Below are 21,494 nucleotides of genomic sequence, written 5' to 3'. Positions count from 1 at the left end.
AATTAAACACTCACGAGTTAAAATTTTGGTAAAAAAAAAACTAATTTAAAACTTTGTTAGCTCTTCTTCTTACTTCTATTATAACCGTTCACAATTAACAAATTCCCATCAAAACCAAAACAAACAGATTTGAGGTTACTGCATGCGTTGGGTTCACAAAATACGACTGAAGTAAAAGTGCGAACAATAATTTGTTGCTTGGTTAAATATAAAATGGACGCCGACGATATTACTCTTCCTGCGGATACACTAAAGATACTCAATGAGTTTCTAGAAGAAAAGGCGAAAAGGGAACGTGAGGAGTTGGAACGAATAGATAAGAAATCGAATGCCGATATTATGTTTGAAGAAGATTGGGTTTGTTATTGAGCCATTAAACCATATGCATTTAAAACTACAGTATAAGTATTACAGCAATTAAGTCAATTTTGGTATAGTGAATCAACCAAGGAAGCGCTAGGTAAATTGGTAAGCAAGCTGTTAGATGAACAAGAGAATGAGACAAATGTGAACAATTACCGAATAGCTCTACTGTCTTGCCCATCGCTTTATACCACTGTCAAGCAAGTGCACAACAATGGTAAGTGAAAATAAGGATTCCTGAACAGTTCAATACATGTACATATATCAATTTTCAGTGAAAATCTTCGAGTTCGACAAACGCTTCTCAGCTTATGGCGACGACTTCGTATTTTATGACTTCAATAATGCGGAGGAAATTGGATATTTGCAAGAATACAAAGAATCATTCGATCTTATCATAGCCGATCCACCATTTCTGTCCGAAGAATGTATAACTAAGATATCTAAAATTATCAGCAATTTACAAAAACCAACTACAAAAATAGTTTTTTGTTCCGGTGCCGTGGTAGAATCATGGTTGACCAACTGCTTACAATTAAAGAAATGTAGCTTTGAGCCAACCCACGAGCGAAATTTAGGCAATGAGTTTGTTTCCTACGCGAATTTTCAGCTTGACAACTACTTAAGTTAATAATTTCTTTAGTATAACTGTTACAATAAATAATAATAATATAAGTGTATATAAATGTAATATATTTTTAAGCTTGTTCACGTTAATAAGTCTGGGAGATTTTATCAATGCTAAACATTTATGATAAATGAAGCAGCATACGTATCTAACAAGTTCAATAAATTATACCAACTTAATTTAAAAGCTTAATTATTTTGTCGCCGCATCAGCTTCTTTGCGTTGTTGGACTAATTCGCGTAAACCATCCTCTTGATCTTTTAATGATTTCACTAAGAACTCTTTTTTCTTATTGAGTAGCTCAATAGCCTTATCACATTTTTCCTGTTTAGCTTTCAGATCACCACGCATATTTTCTACATCGGTTAAGACAAACATACGTCCCACAGAAAGGTACACTCTATAAAAGTTAAATAAATTTAGCAAGTGACAAAGAATATATGGTATATATAAAAAACCACTCAAGCATTAATGGAATTCTATACTGCTTTCACAATTGGTAATATACAACATTGTATTCCTAGGGCTCGTTCCATATACTTGCATGAGGTATTTCTACTCACCTTGTGTCATCCTTCAGATCGCTAGTGCCCTTTTCGGTGAGCTCGTATTTTTGTTTACCATTTTTAACCATACTGCACTTCATGTCAATCATATTCATCTTTTTGGTTGTCTCGATTTTATTAATTTGCATTTCGGTAAATGCCTATAATAAAAACAAAATAATTTTGTGAATCACGTTTATGGTATAAGCGGCGCATACAAAATGCTCCAAATATGTGCCCCCCAACACCCACCTTTTTCAATTCCATATCCATTTGAGCCATTTTTGATTCGTTGTTTATTTTTACTATTTACTGTAGTTATTTTAATTTATTAAACAGGGTAACTTGATTAAAATATTAACACCTGCAAATTTTTATCCCTTTCATATACTAAAATAATCGCAGGAGTTCTTCTTGTCATTGAGAACATTCACAATAATACTTAAATTAACAATTACTGTCAATCAGCTTAAACAAAGAAAGAGATGTTATAACTCAGAAAATGTAGCTTAACTTTTAATTTGAATTCCGAAAAATTCTTATTTCTTCCACAATATTTTTTTTACATTTTATTATTATAAATTTCTATTTTTCAAAGTTTCATTTAGTACGGGAAATTTAATTTGAGCCAATTATAAAAATATAGCTAAAAAATTGTATATTATTGAATATTTGTTCCGTCCGTATTTTTCATCCGCAATTCTTCCATTTTTCTGCCTAAAAGATTCACATTTAATTTATGCATACAAAGGAACTGTCCATTGAAGAAAAGCACGGGAATATCATTACGATATAGTCGTAAAAATCGTACATTTTCCTTTTTTGTGATGTCTACTTTCTCTATCGTATATTGACCGTCAAAATATATTTCCAATTCATTTAGAAGTTCATCGCACAATGCACAGTTATCCTTGGTATACAATGTTAAATGAGGAATCTTATTTTTAACGCCTTCTTCATTATACGAACTAAAATCAAAAGAAAATAAAATATTATTTAAATTCTATTCATTCATTAATTGTTTTACTCACATTTTTTCGATTAATAGAGCGGATGCATTTCCAGATTCATTTGTTACCGCTGCACAACCTATTTGTCCGGGATCTAATGCATGTGCCAGATGTGTTACTAAACGAGCGCCCGACATTGCTATAGGATTACCCAAAGACACAGCTCCACCATGTGCATTGACTTTTTCGGGATTTAACTCTAATTCTTTAATTACGGCCAGCGGCACTGCTGAAATTGAGTCGTCCAACTCCCATAGGGAAACATCATTTACTGTATAATTAGTATGATGTAATAACCGCTTTATAGCCAAAGTGGGCGCCGTTAAAACGTCGCTGTCATCCGTTTTTGACTCATTGTATGCAATTATTCGAGCTAACGGCTTTATATTCCATTCCATAGCACGTTCGTTTGTAGTTAACACCAAGGCGGATGCACCATCACCCATCATTGGTGAAATGTGTTCATTATAGTTTGTCAACTCATCCATAATACTTAGCAGGGGACGCTCTTCATCTTCAGTCACCATGACAGGTATCCTAGAGTGCTGCATTATTCGTAAAGGCACCAATTCTAAATCGAATAATCCAGCTCTGGATGCTTTACGCATACGCATGTACGATTCTTTGGCATAGTTAATGAAATCTTCTTTTGTAACTCCTGGAGTTTTAGGAAATTTATTCTTAAACTCCTCTGGTATACCATCGGAAACTAAACCATCTTGCATAGTGAAATCTCCAAGGTGAAGATGGGTTCTTGGCATATAATAAGGTACATTAGATAAACTCTCCATTCCACCTGCTATGGCGGCATCTGTTAGTCTTAATCTAACAGCTTGGGCGGCAAACATAATTGTTTTCATACCAGTTACACTGGAGGCGCTTACTGTTGTGCAACAAACACGTTTGGATAAACCGGCTAAGAGGGTAGCTTGACGCGCCGGCGCCTGCCCAACTCCTGCAGCTAAGACATTGCCAAAATATACTTGTTGAACCGATTCCGGTGGTACTGCAGCGTGTTTAAGCGCTGCATCAATAGCCACAGCACCCAACTTGGCCACTGGTAAAGCGGGATAGTTACCATTAAAGCCGGTAATGGGCGTACGTACCGCAGAAGCAATTACCACATCGTTAAGATCTTTGCCTCCGTAATCGGTTAGATATCTTGCCGAAGAAATGCGCGATACGTGCTATGAATTCAATCAAAATTTAATTTATAAAAATGATTTCTAAGAATGAATTCTACTAGTTACCACTAATTTTTGACACAATCTGTGCATTTTATCTGTAAACGCTCTTCTTCTTCTCCTTAGCCGGTAAATTTTACCTATCAATTTTTTAATCAGCTGTGCTCTTTTTGTAATAGATTTTGCGGAAGTCTATAAGGAGGTTGAAATAATTTTCATGTTCCTGGAAATGGATTTGAATTTTTACAGAAATAATATTTGACAGAGCTAAGAAAAATTGATTGTTTGCTTTTTGAAACTCCGAAAGTGATTCAAATAGTTACAGTATTGATTTGTGTTATTTATAGATAGTGGGAAATTGGAAGATTTGATACAAATTTAAAAGAAAAATAAAAAGTGTAATGGAGTAGAGGTAAGAAGCATTTGTCAAATAAATAATTTAACAAAGGATATGTTAAAAGGAGATTTATTGCACTTGCTTGATTGTATGAGCTGCACTTGCATTTGTAAGTCTTAATAGCAGGATACGCCATAAATAAAATAAAACGTCAAAAAAATTCAACTAGAAAAAAAAAATGTATAAATGAGTAATTAAATTCATGAAATGTCGGTTCTAAATCGAAACTCATCTTACGGAATCTACAAAGGCTAAACACGTCAAATATACATATATTCTACACAGGTCCAATGCTTACATCAGTAAATATGTATGTATTTGCCTATTTTTTGATGGAAATACTTAAGAAAAGGATTATTACATCACTATGTAATAATTTACATTTCAACTCGGTACACGTACACACATATGCCTCATAATTTCATGACATAGACATTTTCATTTAAATCAACTTGGTGAACACAAATTATTTGTGAAAACAATAAAAAAATATTTTCGAAAATTCGTTAGTTGTGTGTGCTTTGAATTCTAAAAATATTTGCTAATTTGGCTTATTTAAAATAAAATTGACTTAAAACGTTTGAAAAACTCTAAGCGAGTAACTTTTCGATAATAAATTTGAGCTACGCAAATTTTTAAAACGTTTGTGTACAATATTTTTGAAATTTTCAATCTGAATTTTTTCTGCTCTTCACCACGCAACTCAATCGACCCGATGGCGTATATCAAAGTGAAGCATTCGAATTTATTGCGCCTGGACGATGATGCCATACTGAGTGTTTGGAATAAACTGGAACCAATCGATCGCGTACAATTAGCTGGCGTTTGTAAACGTTTTCGCAAAATATTCGAAGAGCGCGATGCGGCACATTATACCACCTTCAGAATGGAGAGCCTTTGGCAGGTGTCCGTCAAAGATATTGAAAGCTATGCCAAACTAGTGGGACCGCTTATACAAGAGCTGCGCGCTTACACGCCATGTGTGGGTAATATCAGAGCAAAGCGATTCCTTAAGGGCATGACCGGTAATTGCCAGCTCTTGCGACGTGTGGTCTTCAAAGGTGTACGTGTGGCATTTCAATTGTTCGAGTTGTTTGCAAATGCGAAATATCTCACCGAGTTATATTTACAAAACTGTCGGCTCGTCGATAAGGATGTAGATATGATTACGATGTTGTCTAATTTAATGATACTCGATTTGTCGAAAAATAACGATATTAGCGGTGCGCATCATTGTGAAATATTGCTTTATGTAAATAAATAAAAAAAAAAACGTTTTTTCAGGTCACGGTTTGTGCGCGCTAACCAATCTGCGCGCACTCTACTTGTCGAATTGTAAAAGTTTGAATCCAATCAATTTAGTACATGTCTTCAAAAGTGCCAAACATCTTTGTATACTCGACATTCAGCAGCCCTACACGAATACGAATTTGGTGCCGGTCTTTCTCGAGCTCGGCCGCTATTGTCGAAATTTGGATAAATTGCGTGTCACATTGCCAGAACATCGACGTTATGAATCGCTTGCGCGTCTGCCCAAATTAACACAGATCTTCGCCTATGGCTACGTGCGTCGCTTCCTCATCGACTTACGCAATCATCGCGCCCATCATATGCAAGTGATTTTTCTCGAAACCCTGCAGCAGGTGCCATTAGACGTCACATTTATGCTCACACAATTTCGTGAGTTGAGGAAATTAGCTTGTGATGGAGATTTCGATTTCACGCCGGGCTGTATTGATGGCTTTGAAAATCTGCGCAAACTTACGTGCATTAATCTCTATAAAACGGATGCGTTAACACCGAAGGATGTGCTGACACTTTTGAAGAAATGTCCAAGATTGAAGTTTGTGCAGTTATTTTTCAAAGTATTCGTTACCGAGGCGTTTATATTCGAATTGATCGAGGTGCTGGAAAAACGGCCGGTGAAGGTGAATTTCGTAATGAATTTGCAGAAGTCAAATATACGTCGCGGCATCACGAAGGTCAGTGCTGAGAGGAAACGTCTGCTAGTAAATGCTAATTTGAAGTTTTATGAAATCAAAAGCAAAACAAGTTATATTCTATTGAAGTTTCTTTGCACAATTCTGCTTCTCAAATGACCATATAGTCACTGCTAACCCTTTATATAGTTATTATGATTAGTATACCAAATTCATCTTTTTTATTTTTCTTTCAGGATCCACGTTACCTCAATGCCAGAGACACTTTAAATATTATATTCAGTGCTCAATGCATCGATTGGGATAAATGAGTTTTTAAGTTGGATAATAAAATTATATTTTTAATTTTATTTTTATATTGTGTGGTAATACCTTTTAAGCATATATTGATTGTTTCTAAATGTGTAATGGAATAAATTTATGCGTTATTTATTGACATACATATGTAGAAATATTTTGGTCACGTACAAGGCCCAGCTTGCAAAGAAAAAACAATTCGATAGAATGAATGAGAATATAGTGTTCCGTAACCACAACAGTCCGGACTGTTAACTCGGTAGCAGCGATGTCTTCTGCGGCTACAACAAAAATAGTGTATCGTGTTTCTCAGGTCAAATTTTTTGGCTTCACATTAGACTCGACCTTACGGTGGAATAGCGTGACTTTAGCGCTGCTTCGTTCTGAATACTGTAGCAGGTTAAGCTCCTACTTATCCAGAATAGACCCTGACATATGAAATATATATATGTGTGTATGTCCAGTGTGTAATGAGTTCCCGCACGATACTAAATACCTCTTTGCTGCTAACCCAACTCATCTAACATTCTTCTCCATTTTATCCGACCCCATCGAAACAGCACGTTTCCTGGAGTTACCGTTGGCTGACGTCTATGACAATTTATCTAACCCTTGGCATCCTAACGGGATTAGGTACCCGTTAAAAGAACAACAACAACTAAAAGCAGGCGGTTAAGAGTAGTAATAATATTTATTCAAATCAAGCTCGCTTAGCTAAATTCACATTTTGGTTTCAAATACAGATTTTTTAATTTGCTATGAGCCTATTATCTTAAATATAAATATTTATATGAACATAAAAGCTTAAACCTTGAAATTTGCATACAATATTTAAAAGGCTTAAAGTTGAATACTACAAAACATAAATAATACTAAATTAAAATAATTAAAATAATACAAGATATCACACTAACGGTAAAATATTTAACACATTGTTGACAAATATACATTAAACAAAGGAAACTCTTTTTTCAAATATTTATAACACTTTGATTTTCTAACGAAAAAAATTAAAAAGTAAAAACAAGAATATAATACAACAATTAATTTCTTTAAATTGTTTTTAACCCCGTTACACATATTTTCAAAAGTTTTCCATTAGTCAACACTACCCCGAACTCTCCAGTCGTTCTTCTTCGGGCACATTGCGATATTCAACAAGTGATTGACCACCATCACCAATACGACGTGGCTCCCAGTTCCAAACACGCGAGAAATGACGGCGTATTTCTTCGAACCGACGCCAACGCCACCAACCCCATTTGAAGCAACCCCACGCAATGAAGGAGCAAACACCGAACAAGAAGCATGACATAATTATCTTGCCAGCATAGCCCTTTTTGTGCTCGGTAACAGCGCCCATTTTAACGATAGCCGATTGAAACGGGCAAATAGTGATCGGCATCCAAGGCGTGAGAAAGCCACCGGCCAGCGAGAAAACACGCACCGCTACCTCATTGAAGGGCGCATCCAATTGAGCGATTAGCTGATAATTATTAAATTCATGTTGGGAACGTGTTACGCACTCGTTGTGTGATTGAAAAGTATCGGCATCTGGTTGATGTAGACGGAAATGCACCACATAAGACGTGATCGCACCATTCGCGTTCTGCGGTTCGGGGAAGTATACATGAAACTCATTTAGACCGCCAATACGACATGCCATTAGCGATTCCAAACTGTCGCCGCTAATGGAGAAGTTCGTACGCGTCGAGTGAAAAGCGTATGCACCACAACCTGCTTCATTGCAGGACTGCACCTGTAGCGTATACAGGCTAAAACGTTTCAAATGCGTAATGATTGTCGCATTATGGGACGTTGCATCCAAATTCTTTCTTAACCATGCGTTCATTGGCGAAACCGTACCGGGCGACAGCTCGGCCAAGTTGGTGATGGCGCGGCAATTTTCCATATTATCCAAATTACACTCGAACAGTTTGCGCATATTGTGTACGAAGCGATGATCGTCTGCTTCTTCTTCCTTCCGCCGGCAACATGCATCCTCATCCTCGTCGTTGCTGACAATTGTGTCCTTGTCGTGATACATGAGATTCGGTTGCACGCAGAAATCACGATGATCCAACAACTGTTTATTATCGGTCAGATTATAGACCTCCATTTTATAATAGGTTACGACATCGTCAGGCGAATGTTCCAGTTGTACTGTGAGTGAAACATCATTTTTCCGCGTGATATTGATAGTTGGCGGTCCCGGTAGGTCCACTCTCGTGGTCAGATACATCAAATCACTTCGTGTATCGTGTATGTCGGCGAGTCCGAAGGTTTTTACCAGACATGCGTAACGTGTTCTTGACTTCAAATCGTTTGCAGTATATATGTAGTGTGTCTCATTGCTTTCTAAGTCCTTTGGAAAAGCGAGTATGCGTGTCCATTGGATTCTTCGGCAGATATGTGTATCCAACTCACTGTGCTCCACAAACTCCTCATTCGCTGCGATCGGGCGATACATGATTTCCACTTCGCTAGATGTTTGTTCTTTCGGCCAGCTGAATTTCGCCGAGCGATGGGATAATATCTGTGGGGTTAGGAAAAATAAAGAGCTAGAGTTTCTTAAGGAGTTCAGTTTCTAGGTCCAAGAAAAGTAGTCATCTTTTAGGATGCCTGCGTTTGACGTGAATTTTAACAGACTCTGCGGCCTCCTTATTGATACCTCCTCAAGTGTATCATACCGTGGGTACCACAGATGCTTACAGCGTAGTCTTGCCAATGCGGGACAAGTGCACTAGAGATTGTTGATGCCCTGCTTTAAACATTTCCGGCAGTTTTCTCGATCTGTCAACCCGATTCAGTGATCAGTAGGTATCCCGATCATTTACCTAAATTCTTTCAGTAGACCGGATCGATGTTCTTGGAAAGTGGCATGCTTTCATACCATTTTACTTGTTTCCAAAAATATCAAGTTACCATCCCCTAAAAGGCAACAATCTGCTCAACATACTCACCTCAATGTGCAAAGACAATTTCGCGGGATCACACAGCACCTCCTGATCGTTTACTTGTAATGCGTCTTTCAGAACATCGTGTCTCACTTTACGCGCGAATTCACGCAATTTACGATTGCACAACTTCTTATTCATCTCCACATACATGCTGCCATGTACCACCTCGAAATTCTTCTGCGGTTGCCACAAATCTCTCAAGTTCTCATTATCATATAAAACGAGTCCGTACAAGCCGGCTTCCAAAAGTTCTCCTCTACCGGCGATCCGCCGTAAACCCTTAAGAAACTTCAAACTCGTAAGTCCGTCAGAACTAAAGAAAAAATAAGTGAAGTTTAGATACAGCAATAAATTATTGATGCGATATAACGGCTTACCCGATGATTTTCAAATAGCCACCGATCTCTTGTAAATTACCCAAACTGTTCACTAAATCATCTTCGTTAACGGTATGGCGTATGGATATGATTACGCTCGCGTTGAGAGACTTGCAGCCGCGCAGACGATCCGCATCGCCCAAATTGAATATGGTATAGATATTGTCGCGCGTTTCCACATCGCATGGTATGCAATTAATTATGTCACGTCCATTTATCTAAGTAGGAAAGCGTGGTTTAAGCAATTTCAGTCTGAAATTTTTAAAAAATATACGGGTACTTCGCTTACATCAAATACCGAACCTTCCGGACACTCTATCAAGCATTTGTTGTCCTTCACAGTCATACCAGTTATATTGAAGAGTTTCATACACTCATCCTTCGTATGACAGGTTTGATCAATTTCCAATAAGTATCTGAAATATATAACAAAATGTTGATTTGGAAGTAAAAATAATAGGTCTACCAAATGCTTTGGGGTAAACCCGAGCGTACAAAGGGGTAGTCTCTTCTATGTATTGGGTCTATAACTATACTGTTACAGTTTACCAAGGAATGACTTAATTAATTTGATGATTATTCCATTGTTCCATTTTTCCAGACATGAGTTGAAAGGTTACTGGCCTCTTCCGTCTTTTTTAGTAAATCTCTCGACGAACAAAGACCAAATTCTCGATGGCAAAATGTAATGACTCGGCGTTACGAGTTTTCGACGGAAAGATTCTGCGAAAGATTTACGGTCCTTTGCACATAGGCAACGGGAAATACCGCAGTAAATGGAAAGGGGAGCTGTACGAGATGTATATACGCTGGCTAGGTTATGTTGTCCGAATGCATGAAAACACACCAGCTCCGAGAGTATTCGACGCAGTACCCGGAAGTCGAGAAAGAGGAAAACATCCACTCAGTAGGAAAAACCAAAAGGAGAATGATCTGACTACAATTGGATTCTCCGATTGGCGCCAAATAGCGAAGAGAAGAATTCATCTGAACCTAAACAACAATAATTTCTTTCACTCAAATATGTTGAATTTTGTGCCTAAAAAAATGTGAAGAAAGCCTCAGCCGAACGTCTTTGTATTTTGGTGAAAGTTAATGGTGAACGAGCTCTAACTGATCAAACCTACCAAAGTGGTTTGGCCGATTTAAAAGTGGTAATTTGGCTTGGAATGCGCAGCACGTCCTAAGCGGCCACCAAAGTTTGAAGATGAGGTATTAGAAGCATCACTCAAGCAGTCATTACAAACGTTTAAAAACAGCCCGACCAGCTAGAAACTTGGATGTCATATGAATTGAAGTTAAGAGACGCCGAAAGACGAGTTTGCTTCTCTTTTGTTCCGGAGAGATAGGCGCTCAATAAGGAGTTCTATTTGTCCGTATTAAGTGTGGGAATATCTGTCGACCCAAAAGTGGCCGGAATTGTGGAAAAACATGGATTTTACACGATGATCGCATCGCATAGAGCAACAATTCTGACCGAATTGAAAGCCAAAAACGCAATGAATACCATCGATCAACCACTGTATTCACCAGATTTTGCCTCGTGTGATTTTTTCTTGTTCCATAAACTGAAATTGTCGCTCCGTGGAACCCGTTTTCAGTCGACAGAAGAGATAAAACAAATTTCGCTGAAGGTCATCCCAAAAAGTGCTTAACAAAAGTGTTTCGGGGACTGGAAAAATTGTATTGTATTACATCTGGAGGGGATTATTTTGAAGGCGACAAAATATATATTGATAAACAAATATATATCTTGCGTTTTATTTACAATTTCCGCGAACTTTGTAAACTAGGTGAAACCATTAATGAGAAATGCTATAAAGCTCATCAAATTGAAGCAAGCGGTTGCCGAAAACGCCCAAAAATGTGACAAGAAACGATCATCATAACAACAACTTTTGCCTTACCCACCTCATAGCTCTGACCCATCCCCTTCTGACTACAATTTGCTTCAGTCGAAAAAGAGCGCTCTAACTGGAATATGGTTCGCATTAGAACAAACTATGGCTGGCTAAATTCATTCTCGGTCGCCAAGCCGACACAATTTTTCAAGAGTGGAATCCTCCAATTGTCGAAAAGGTGAGAAAGTGTTATAACGGGTGATTTTTTTGAGGTTAGGATTTTCATGCATTAGTATTTGACAGATCACGTGGGATTTTAGACATGGTGTCAAAGAGAAAGATGCTCAGTATGCTTTGACATTTCATCATGAATAGACTTACTAACGAGCAACGCTTGCAAATCATTGAATTTTATTACCAAAATCAGTGTTCGGTTCGAAATGTGTTTCGCGCTTTACGTCCGACAAATTTTGTTCAGCGATGAGGCTCATTTCTGGTTGAATGGCTACGTAAATAAGCAAAATTGCCGCATTTGGGGTGAAGAGCAACCAGAAGCCGTTCAAGAACTGCCCATGCATCCCGAAAAATGCACTGTTTGGTGTGGTTTGTACGCTGGTGGAATCATTGGACCGTATTTTTTCAAAGATGCTGTTGGACGCAACGTTACGGTGAATGGCGATCGCTATCGTTCGATGCTAACAAACTTTTTGTTGCCAAAAATGGAAGAACTGAACTTGGTTGACATGTGGTTTCAACAAGATGGCGCTACATGCCACACAGCTCGTGATTCTATGGCCATTTTGAGGGAAAACTTCGGACAACAATTCATCTCAAGAAATGGACCCGTAAGTTGGCCACCAAGATCATGCGATTTAACGCCTTTAGACTATTTTTTGTGGGGCTACGTCAAGTCTAAAGTCTACAGAAATAAGCCAGCAACTATTCCAGCTTTGGAAGACAACATTTCCGAAGAAATTCGGGCTATTCCGGCCGAAATGCTCGAAAAAGTTGCCCAAAATTGGACTTTCCGAATGGACCACCTAAGACGCAGCCGCGGTCAACATTTAAATGAAATTATCTTCAAAAAGTAAATGTCATGAACCAATCTAACGTTTCAAATAAAGAACCGATGAGATTTTGCAAATTTTATGCGTTTTTTTTTTAAAAAAAGTTATCAGGCTCTTAAAAAATCACCCGTTAGCTTCAGATGGCCAATACTTTAAGTAATACTATTGTAGTTTATTTTCTTAAAAAAATTTGAAAATTTAAAACAAAAACTGCACGAATGTAGTTATAGACCCATTAGGACTAAGTGTTCGATGCATAACGTAGGTTTAGTCTTGCACAGTCAAGTTTAAAACTTAGGTAATATTCTCTTAATCATTTTTCAATACTCACTTATCCGGTGGACACTCCTTCACGCAGTTACCGTGGTCCTCCCGATTTTTACACGTGTAGCAACCATCACTTGAACTATTATGGCAGCCGCCGAGACATTCGCTGTGACAATGCTGAATACCTCTAAAGAAATTGAAAGAAGGCGGTTAAAAAAAGTTTTGAAAAATAAATAATATTATTATAATTGAAAGACAGTTAAAAAAAGTTGTCAGAAATAAATAATATTAATTTGCCGCCACTCTTTAATAACAATACACTTTAAAAGTTTTAACTCTAAGTCACTGAAAGTATAAAGAGCGGAATCAGCTAAATGCATATATGAATAAATTTAGCAATTGATTTGTTTTTAACTATTAATTGGTTCCGCGCACAGAAATTAAGATGTTTATGGTTGTTGTGGGTCCATGAGTATACATATGTATATTGCACATATGCAAAATAGATCAGCGCAACAAATTCCAATCAAAGACAGCATCGATGCAATATTTGGGTGGTCATTTGCAATCAAATTTTTTAGTAATCAGTGGAATAGATTTAACCTTGAAATTTCATGTCAGTCATTTGTTTATATTCGCAAACCCTAAGGCTGCATGCGCATTGGCCTTCGACTGTTGCTGATTCTTTCATTATCAACATTTGTCGGAACTAAACTCGTTTCAGGGGTTACATGGGTTTCACAGTTTCAAAAAATCGAAATTCTTTTTGTCTTATTAAATTCTATAACATCTCTAGAATATTGTCCTAAATTTTCAAGTTGATACGAGCAATAGTTTCGGAGACACGGCCTTGCGGACTTGTGTGCTCGAGGCTAACTAGGCTAAGTGCACCGTCTTTGATTGCGTTTTTCTCAAAACTATGTTTTCAAAATCGTTTGTCAAGATTTCTCGCGAACTACTCAACCGATATTGATGGAATTTTACACAGGTCTTGAATTATTGAAAAAATGCCGTTTTTTGCCTGAGGAAGCCCATGTAACCCCTTAACATTACCTGTTAGTTAATTGGCTTTTAATCTGATACTTTAAACTTTTCAAAACTTTTTTTCAAATAAATTTTATTTCAATGAATTATAACTTACTTTGCTGGATCAAATAGATTGTCATTCTCAAAACGCTGACAAACATCATTCGACCAACAATGTTCGGTAACACAGTTTTGACAAACGGTTTTCTTGGGGCAATCTTCTGGCGCCATGGGAAAAACATGATTTTCACCCACCGACAATGTGATGCGATCGAAATCAATCTTAAAATTTATGATTTATAATTAGTTTTTCAATAAAGCAATGAAAACATATAAAAATAAAAACATACCTTGTCTAAATTGCAGAGCTTCGGACAGTTGTTTATGTAAATGTGGCCACGTTGTATCGCTATTAATGAAGGGAATTCCAACTGAAAAAATTGAGACGATATATAAAAACTTTCACTTTAATAATGTTTAATGAGAAACAAAAATTAATTCAAAATTTAAATGTCAAAAAGAATTTCACACGAAGCTTAAATTCTGGCTACAAATGCGACAAAACCGACAGAATCTTTTAACGTAAAGGTTAGGTTAGGTTAATCTGGTCGTGGCTTATTGGCCAGCCACGCATAAACCAATTTTGATCCTTTGCGATACCAAATGAAGTTCAATTGCTCGGTCCATGAGGAGTGGTCAATCTTTAGGATGCCTGCGCTTGGCGCTAATTTTGACAGACTCTATGGCCTCACTATCGATACCTAATCCATGATATACTGGAGGGACCAGATGCTTACAGCATAGTCTTGCAGTGTAGTCGGGACAAGTGCACAAGAGATGCTCCATTGTTTCCCTGGTGCCTTGCTCTACACATTTCCTGCAGTCTTCTCGATCTGTCAGCCCCATTCTGCGGGCGTGTATCGCCACCAGTCAGACCTAATATTCTCAAACTTACTGTTACTAATGAATCATGTATTAGTATGAAGTATAAAGTATTAAAGATTCTTAAAAGGATTCTACAGGTTTGATTTGAAACGTTTGTTATAATGTTAATCCTACTCCAGTGAAGGCGTTCTACATCGACCGGAACTAGTGGTAGTCAGAAGGCACAAGCTCTGGGCTTTAAAACTTCCCAATCGCTATTTTTCAAATAGTTTTTATGAGACATTATGAGACTGAGTTTTATCATGGTAACAAATTATTGCGTGTCGCAAATTCCGAGCGCTTTTTGCGTTTATTAAAGGTTTTACTCCATTTTAGAAGCTCATGAAACAGAAAGATCTTTTGACCAGCTTCAATATCGTTTTTCATCGTCTCTTGGTTTCAATTCATATGACCCCATTTTCCATGCATTTGATTGTATCCTAAGGTGGTACCTCAGAGATTATTAATCTGTATTTGCAACGTGAGCTTTGAGAGACTGATATGAAAATTGACCATTATGGCAAAAAAAGTATAAACTATAATTTTTTAATCACGACATAATAGCAAGAGTTGGAAAAAGAAAAGTTGAAGATATAAATTTTTTATAATTGCTAAGGATGTCATTAACAATCCCATTTTAATATAGTTTAAGATATCATTGACAGTGCTGAATCGCCGTAGATCTATCTATATTTTTAGAAGTTTACCTATATATAGCGACAAACTTTATACGCCCGTACAGCGGGATCTACATAATTATTCGGGGCCAGGTTTTTAACTGTATAAAACTATAACACAAGATCACTGTTTAAAATTATTGTAGAATGTTTTTTACCACTATACAACAAATCAAGTCGAATAGACAAATTCAGATCTCAACTCTTTAGATCTTATCTAAAACCGGTTTCGAGTCAAAGTTTTTTAGGAATAATAAAAATTTTTTCATCAGTTGTTTTAGATTATACTTTAGTACCTCTAATTGGTTCATCCGTTACTAACGTGAGTCCCAGCATTTATTATTCGATAATATTCGACCTAATATTCGCAGCGGCTACTCGAACTGACGTATGGAACGCCTTGGCGCACTTTATGTTGAGGCACGAACTGAAGCCGCTTGACCTTGAAAGGTTCCAATAACATCCGAAGCTTTCGAGCCAAATTTTGTTCAGTTATCAGGCTTATTTCTGACTCAATTGGTATGTACACAAGTAGAATTGCCACATTTGGGACGAAGAGCAACCTTAAGAGATTAATTTCATCCAGAAAAAAACAAAGGTTTGGTGTGGTTTGTGGGCCGGTGGAATCATCGGTCCATATTTCATAAAAAAAATATGCCGTTGAAAAGGTAACCGTCAATGATCTATTTGAACCGCCGACACCGAACTACTATAGCATATAGCTGCCATACGAACTAACCGATCGGAATCAAGTTCTTGCATGGAAAACTGATTTTTTCATATTGAGTAACCTTAAGTCCTTAAATGACTTGAAAGTAGCTTATATCAAACAACTTAACTAGAAAGATCCAGCAAAACGTACATCAACTAAAATTTGATAAGACAATATCTACACTTACCGCTTCCAAATCGGGCATATTCGTAAAACCAAGAGCATAGTTGAGAAATAAACGGCGACCACGTATCACAGCCAAGTTGGGGAATAGATTACGTATGCTACGCAAACCGCGCACATCGTGAAATATCACAAAATCGCTGATTTCACGCAATAGCGGAAAAGTATAATTCTCATGATGACACGGTTTCCTCGTTTCATAGTCCTCCGCCGGTACCTGGACAATCAACAGGAAACCACGTATAACAGTGCAGTTATGTAATTGCTCGAAACTCTCACAGTCGTTACGTATATCAATGCTACGACACTCGCCCGGCTCGGTACGCACTGGCCTGGGCGCTACGCGCGGATTTGTAGCTGCATTGACGGTGGGCAGACGACACACGGTGAGCAGTAAGCCCACAGTGCAAAGGAACACAATGAATAGGAACTTGTGGTTGGCGCATGCCATATGTGGCGCACAAATGCTGCTTAGCGAATCGCTGCTGCTGTTGTTGTGGCAAACAGTTTTAGTAGCGCATTGTTGTTGCCGTCGCAGCTTTGCGATGGAGCGGGTGTGCTGTGCTGACAAGGCTGGCATAATTGTCATCCTTTGTGCTGTTTTCTGCGGCGCCTCAGCTGATTGCGGCAGTTTATGGTTGTTATGGTTGAGTTGAATTTTTGAAAATATTATTATATTTGTGGATTTTTTTTATAATTTCCTATTTTATTTTTTTTTATTTTATTTAATTTTTTTATTATTATTGTACACTACCGCGATTGCTGTGCTCCAGTAAGGAGTATTTGGCAAGTCAACGTATTACTCACCTGATTCGCAACAATTTGGTGAAATATTGTTAAGGGATATTATTTTTTAAAAACACTTTCACTTTTCTCTTACAAAATATTTACACAGAAAAATCACAGTCGATCGACATTTTTAATTTTTTATTTTTTTTTTTAACAAATTATTTTTTTAATTAATTTTTTTTTTACAAAAATTATAAAATATTTTTTTTATTTATTATTAAATTTTTTATATTTTTTTATTTTTATTTGAATACCATTATTTTTTTCTCAACACTACTTTGTCCACGTGCTCCTCACTTTAATAGCTTCACTTTTAACTTTTTATTCTTTTTATTTTTTATTTTCTTTTATTTATATCATCACAGTTCACCACTAACTGCAATCGGTGGCTTCTTCACTGTACATATTCACCTTTTCGCGCGCTCATAAGCATTGTGCACGTGATCATTTGTTCGCGTGGGCTCCGCTGCTCTGCTGTGCGCTACAGATCCTGCTGCGAGATTCACTTGATTTTACGTTATTCGATTAAATTTTGTTGTTGTTTCTTATTTGTTTTATAAATGCGCACGTTTTTGTTGTTATTTGTTTTTCTCACTTAGACAGTTACCTCGCTGTATTGTATGTTTGCATGTATGTATGTATGTGATACACTTGACTTGTGCTCCCTTCTTATTATTGTCTTATATTGACTGCTGTCGTCGTTTGCCGTTTGTCGTTTGTCGTGAAAATTCGCAGTTAAGGTGCCAACTTACGTTTAATTAACATTACAATTTATGACGCCACATCGATCTCGATAGTATACGAATTTATGTTCGTCGCGCACATTTTTAAGGACGTCCATACAAAATGAGCACAATATAACTAAATGTTGTTGTTGTTGTCGTACGAAAAGAAATTTGTGTTTTTTTTTGCGAATAATTGGTTCCGTTTTGTAAAGTAAACAGGGGCGACAAGCAAAATACCTTTAGGTAGACATGTATGAGAAAAATTCTAAATTACCATCTGATCAAATTTGAACCGGACTGACAAAAAAAATTATGTAAAAATGTTTATTATCGATGGCAAAATAGGTCACTGAGTCTATAAAAGGATTAAGTGTTGACTTAATTTAATTTTTCAAACATTTGTTCTAAGCATCGGCAGGATGGCCTCATTGCCTTCAGCAATTGACTTTTAATAACTTCAAAGGACTCATGGTGCTTTCCCCGAAGCGAATTTTTCAATTGTTAGCACAGAGAAATGTCAAATCTAACGAATACGGTGGCTAAGCGATGACTCTCATTTCGCGTTCGGTCAATAAGTTTGTCACAAGATTCTTATTGACGGAACAAATCCGGCCGTTTACTGCAAATTTGCTTCAAGAATATGCCACAAAACAGCCAAGTAGTATTTCTTATTGAGCGGTTGACACCGTGGAACGAATTCATGGTAAAGCACACTGCAATAAACAAAGAAAATGATGAGCATTACTTTGATTTTCGGCAGACTTTGGTGTGGTCTTTCGGTTACGCTTCATTTTTAGAGCTCTATTTGAGATTTTTGGACAGTTTCGAGGCCATATTCTTAAATCCAAGTCTCGTTACCAGTAATAATGTGTCTGATGAATGTATGGTCCTCAGCTACGTTTTCAAGCATCTCTTTTTAGACCTTTACTAACATTGACACGCTTCGTACCCAAAACATTAACCAAAATGGTTGAGTCGAACCATAAGAAGTATTAATATTCCTCGATCTCTCTGATGGCAGCACGATGGTTTTCAATATTTGTTTCTTCAACTTTTTCGATGCTTACGTCATTAACAGAGTTGGATGCATGAGGCAAGTTTTCGATGACTTCACGACCTTCACTGAATGCTTTCTGTCACTCAAATGCTTATCCTCATGTTAAAGGAGACTTTCCATAACACTTATGCAACATTTTCATGGAATCTGTAAGTGTTGTGACTCCATTGGAAACATAAAATTTCAAGCAAGCATGCTGTTTAACTTTTTCTTACCGGACAAACTTTTCGTGTCCTAAAGAACAGCTGCCACACAACCACATTATTTGAAATATCGACTTCACATGACCATACAAAAGGGTAGTATCAGTCCAAGAAAATTATTTTATAACGAATCGGTTAGCGCGCAGAGTTTAAATGTATCAGTCCGGGTCAAATTTGATCAGATGGTATTTACTGAATAACATCAAAATCACTGCTTTTTTTCAAAAAGAATTTTTAAAATATATTTTTATATTTATTGAAATTTCTTTTTAGCAATTTAAAAAAAAAGTTATTAAAATTATTGGTAAATTAAAATAATTTTTAATTGGCTAGATAATTTTTTTTTAATTTTTGAATAATAATAGGCATTAAAAAAACAATTTTTTTTTTAATTCACATGCAATTCACCACTTGATATTAAGTCAGAAACACGTGTTTTTATTGCACAAAATTTGTTTCAATAATTAAATTGTATCCATAATTATTTGTAACAATACCGTTTCTTCACAAAATATTACTTTCTAACCGCACACAAAATATTATTTTTTAACTTCAAACAAAAGACAAACAAATTAAAAAAATTAAGACAATATCAATTAAAAAATAGACGTCCGAACACACAACGTGGGCGAGTGTTAAAGGTTAAATGCGCCAATTGTTGCGTTCCCATAGCACTTGCGCTAAGCGTAAAATTATTTTTACTATAGAACAACAACAATATCAACAGTTATAAATATAATTTCCGATGCGTTCATTTACTTTTTGTTGGTTTGGAAGCACAGTTAATCGATTTAAGTTAGACTTCACTAAAAAATATGGATTCCTGTTCACAAAAATTCTTTAGAGATCCGATACCGATAAGAATGTTTTAAAAAAATTCACTTTATTATACGAAAACTAATAATATCAGCAAATGCGTTTATCAAAATTTTCTATAAAAAATTTAGAACGCAGAACGTTTCAACATTTTTGTGATTGTTTAAAAAAAATAACTCCCCGTAGTATTTCTTAGAAACTCTCTAACAACCCGCAGTCCTGGTGAAGGAGCCTCTATAATTATACTAATATTGAGAAAATAAAAAGATATTATTTCATATACCGCTAGGGCATACATACTTTTTAAAATAACATACTAAATATGTAATAGTTTTAGTGGTACAGTCTGCTAAAATGTAGCCCTCAGTTCAATCAACTCTATCAGTTTATCTTTCGACGCATTTTTCTCAAAACTACATTTTTCGATACTCCGAAATTGCTTACTAAGAGACAAATGATTCGATCATTCTAATTTTTTTGCATGTTTTGTATACATTGTGACAAAAGAGTACCCGGACATTGAAAAATAACACAAAATATTTAATTATTCATCAATATTTATTTTGTCGCCTTCAAAGTAATTCCTACCAGATGTAACACACTTATGCCAATTCGATTTTCCAGTCCTCGAGACACTTTTCATAAGCACTTCAAGCGAATTTTGTTTTACTATATTCCTTCGATCGAGTGAAAACGGGTTCCACGGAACAACAATTTCAGTTTATGGAACAAGAAAAAATCACACGGAGCCAAATTTGGTGAATACTCTGGTTGATCGATAGTATTCATTGCGTTTTCGTCTTTAAATTCGGTCAGAATCGTGGCTCGATGCGATGGTGCATTATCATCATGTAAAATCCATGAATTGTTCTTCTACAATTTGGACCGTTTTCAATGGATGTTCTCACTTAAACGCCTAATTCGACCAAATAGAACTCCTTGTGATACTTGATTTGTTAGCATGTCAAACTCATAAACCCATGTCCCATCGGCAGTTATAATGCTCTGGATGAATGTGGGGTCGAAATTCGCAACATCAAGCATGTCCAAAGAGACCTTTTTATGGTGCTCTTTTTGAAAAAACTTCACCTTTATCGGGATGAGTCGAGCAAAAAGACGTTTCATAGCCAAAATATCCACCAAATCATTTCTATGGACTCGCGAGAGATGTCGAGTTCTCTTGCTAACTCTCTAACACTTGTCTGACGATTTTCAAGCACCAATTCCTTCACTTTCTTTTGTAATTTTCACCAGTTGAAGAGGTAAAAGGTCGTCCTGAACGATCTCCCGACCGTCTTTGAAGGCTGTGTACCACTCATAGGCATCATCTTAAGCCTTTTCCAAAATTTGCAATGTTTGGGCACACGAAATTTGTGTACAAAATTTGAATCAAATTATTTTTTTTGATATTTTTATACATTGCAGGAATCGACTACTGAGGTGTAGCGACTTACACAGCGTCTTAGAAATATCATTTGCCCGGGGAATTTAATTACAATTTCCGGA

The 21,494-nt window shown here is 36.6% G+C and overlaps 5 protein-coding genes across 8 annotated transcripts; 2 read left to right on the top strand and 3 right to left on the bottom strand.

Annotated features, from left to right (window-relative positions):
* The first annotated feature begins 114 nt into the window (after nucleotides 1-114).
* On the top strand, nucleotides 115-1,003 carry LOC105225330 (protein-lysine N-methyltransferase CG9154). Its single transcript, XM_011203730.4, has 3 exons — nucleotides 115-357; nucleotides 415-580; nucleotides 639-1,003. The coding sequence occupies exons 1-3, from the start codon at nucleotides 214-216 to the stop codon at nucleotides 992-994; spliced, it is 666 nt and encodes a 221-aa protein (XP_011202032.2). The 5' UTR covers nucleotides 115-213; the 3' UTR covers nucleotides 995-1,003.
* A 32-nt stretch (nucleotides 1,004-1,035) lies between these two features.
* On the bottom strand, nucleotides 1,036-1,955 carry LOC105225331 (prefoldin subunit 1). Its single transcript, XM_011203731.4, has 3 exons — nucleotides 1,789-1,955; nucleotides 1,555-1,697; nucleotides 1,036-1,391 (listed from the first exon to the last, which is right to left on the bottom strand). The coding sequence occupies exons 1-3, from the start codon at nucleotides 1,816-1,818 to the stop codon at nucleotides 1,184-1,186; spliced, it is 381 nt and encodes a 126-aa protein (XP_011202033.1). The 5' UTR covers nucleotides 1,819-1,955; the 3' UTR covers nucleotides 1,036-1,183.
* A 193-nt stretch (nucleotides 1,956-2,148) lies between these two features.
* LOC105225329 (acetyl-CoA acetyltransferase, mitochondrial) lies at nucleotides 2,149-4,055 on the bottom strand. The gene is made up of 3 exons (XM_011203729.4): nucleotides 3,797-4,055; nucleotides 2,568-3,733; nucleotides 2,149-2,504 (listed from the first exon to the last, which is right to left on the bottom strand). Exons 1-3 carry the CDS (start codon nucleotides 3,821-3,823, stop codon nucleotides 2,198-2,200), a joined length of 1,500 nt encoding a protein of 499 aa, XP_011202031.2. The 5' UTR covers nucleotides 3,824-4,055; the 3' UTR covers nucleotides 2,149-2,197.
* A 441-nt stretch (nucleotides 4,056-4,496) lies between these two features.
* Nucleotides 4,497-6,525, top strand: LOC105225328 (uncharacterized). Its single transcript, XM_011203728.4, has 3 exons — nucleotides 4,497-5,350; nucleotides 5,412-6,109; nucleotides 6,304-6,525. The coding sequence occupies exons 1-3, from the start codon at nucleotides 4,843-4,845 to the stop codon at nucleotides 6,376-6,378; spliced, it is 1,281 nt and encodes a 426-aa protein (XP_011202030.2). The 5' UTR covers nucleotides 4,497-4,842; the 3' UTR covers nucleotides 6,379-6,525.
* A 511-nt stretch (nucleotides 6,526-7,036) lies between these two features.
* LOC105225327 (insulin-like peptide receptor) lies at nucleotides 7,037-19,836 on the bottom strand. Of its 4 annotated transcripts, none has more exons than XM_049446670.1 (9): nucleotides 19,699-19,836; nucleotides 16,403-18,149; nucleotides 14,253-14,333; nucleotides 14,018-14,184; nucleotides 12,941-13,063; nucleotides 9,991-10,117; nucleotides 9,702-9,919; nucleotides 9,328-9,637; nucleotides 7,037-8,900 (listed from the first exon to the last, which is right to left on the bottom strand). In XM_049446670.1, exons 2-9 carry the CDS (start codon nucleotides 16,985-16,987, stop codon nucleotides 7,473-7,475), a joined length of 3,039 nt encoding a protein of 1,012 aa, XP_049302627.1. In that variant the 5' UTR covers nucleotides 16,988-18,149; nucleotides 19,699-19,836; the 3' UTR covers nucleotides 7,037-7,472. The 4 variants fall into 4 exon arrangements, with proteins under 4 accessions (XP_049302627.1, XP_049302625.1, XP_049302624.1 ...); XM_049446668.1 differs by having other exon boundaries at nucleotides 19,570-19,824; XM_049446667.1 differs by having other exon boundaries at nucleotides 19,581-19,824.
* Nucleotides 19,837-21,494: the final 1,658 nt, after the last annotated feature.

This window comes from Bactrocera dorsalis, chromosome 1 (genome assembly GCF_023373825.1).
Source record: "Bactrocera dorsalis isolate Fly_Bdor chromosome 1, ASM2337382v1, whole genome shotgun sequence".
Classification (NCBI taxonomy): Eukaryota; Metazoa; Arthropoda; class Insecta; order Diptera; family Tephritidae; genus Bactrocera; species Bactrocera dorsalis.
Note: the sequence above shows the minus strand (reverse complement) of the source record. Positions and strands in the feature narration are given on the sequence as shown.

What these genes read in the sequence shown, in the direction of transcription:
- LOC105225328 (XM_011203728.4), top strand. Translation starts at nt 4,843, where the DNA reads ATGGCGTATATCAAAGTGAAGCATTCGAATTTATTGCGCCTGGACGAT. An exon ending in GAAAAATAACGATATTAGCG is followed by an intron (nt 5,351 to 5,411) that starts GTGCGCATCATT and finishes ACGTTTTTTCAG; the next exon opens with GTCACGGTTTGTGCGCGCTA. An exon ending in TACGTCGCGGCATCACGAAG is followed by an intron (nt 6,110 to 6,303) that starts GTCAGTGCTGAG and finishes TTTTTCTTTCAG; the next exon opens with GATCCACGTTACCTCAATGC.
- LOC105225330 (XM_011203730.4), top strand. Translation starts at nt 214, where the DNA reads ATGGACGCCGACGATATTACTCTTCCTGCGGATACACTAAAGATACTC. An exon ending in TTATGTTTGAAGAAGATTGG is followed by an intron (nt 358 to 414) that starts GTTTGTTATTGA and finishes TAAGTATTACAG; the next exon opens with CAATTAAGTCAATTTTGGTA. An exon ending in CAAGCAAGTGCACAACAATG is followed by an intron (nt 581 to 638) that starts GTAAGTGAAAAT and finishes ATCAATTTTCAG; the next exon opens with TGAAAATCTTCGAGTTCGAC.
- LOC105225331 (XM_011203731.4), bottom strand. Translation starts at nt 1,818, where the DNA reads ATGGCTCAAATGGATATGGAATTGAAAAAG. An exon ending in TGGATATGGAATTGAAAAAG is followed by an intron (nt 1,698 to 1,788) that starts GTGGGTGTTGGG and finishes TTTTTATTATAG; the next exon opens with GCATTTACCGAAATGCAAAT. An exon ending in GATCTGAAGGATGACACAAG is followed by an intron (nt 1,392 to 1,554) that starts GTGAGTAGAAAT and finishes TAACTTTTATAG; the next exon opens with AGTGTACCTTTCTGTGGGAC.
- LOC105225327 (XM_049446670.1), bottom strand. Translation starts at nt 16,987, where the DNA reads ATGACAATTATGCCAGCCTTGTCAGCACAGCACACCCGCTCCATCGCA. An exon ending in AATCTATTTGATCCAGCAAA is followed by an intron (nt 13,064 to 14,017) that starts GTAAGTTATAAT and finishes CAATTTCTTTAG; the next exon opens with AGGTATTCAGCATTGTCACA. An exon ending in AATTGTCTTTGCACATTGAG is followed by an intron (nt 8,901 to 9,327) that starts GTGAGTATGTTG and finishes CTAACCCCACAG; the next exon opens with ATATTATCCCATCGCTCGGC.
- LOC105225329 (XM_011203729.4), bottom strand. Translation starts at nt 3,823, where the DNA reads ATGCACAGATTGTGTCAAAAATTAGTG. An exon ending in GATTGTGTCAAAAATTAGTG is followed by an intron (nt 3,734 to 3,796) that starts GTAACTAGTAGA and finishes TTGAATTCATAG; the next exon opens with CACGTATCGCGCATTTCTTC. An exon ending in GCTCTATTAATCGAAAAAAT is followed by an intron (nt 2,505 to 2,567) that starts GTGAGTAAAACA and finishes TTTTGATTTTAG; the next exon opens with TTCGTATAATGAAGAAGGCG.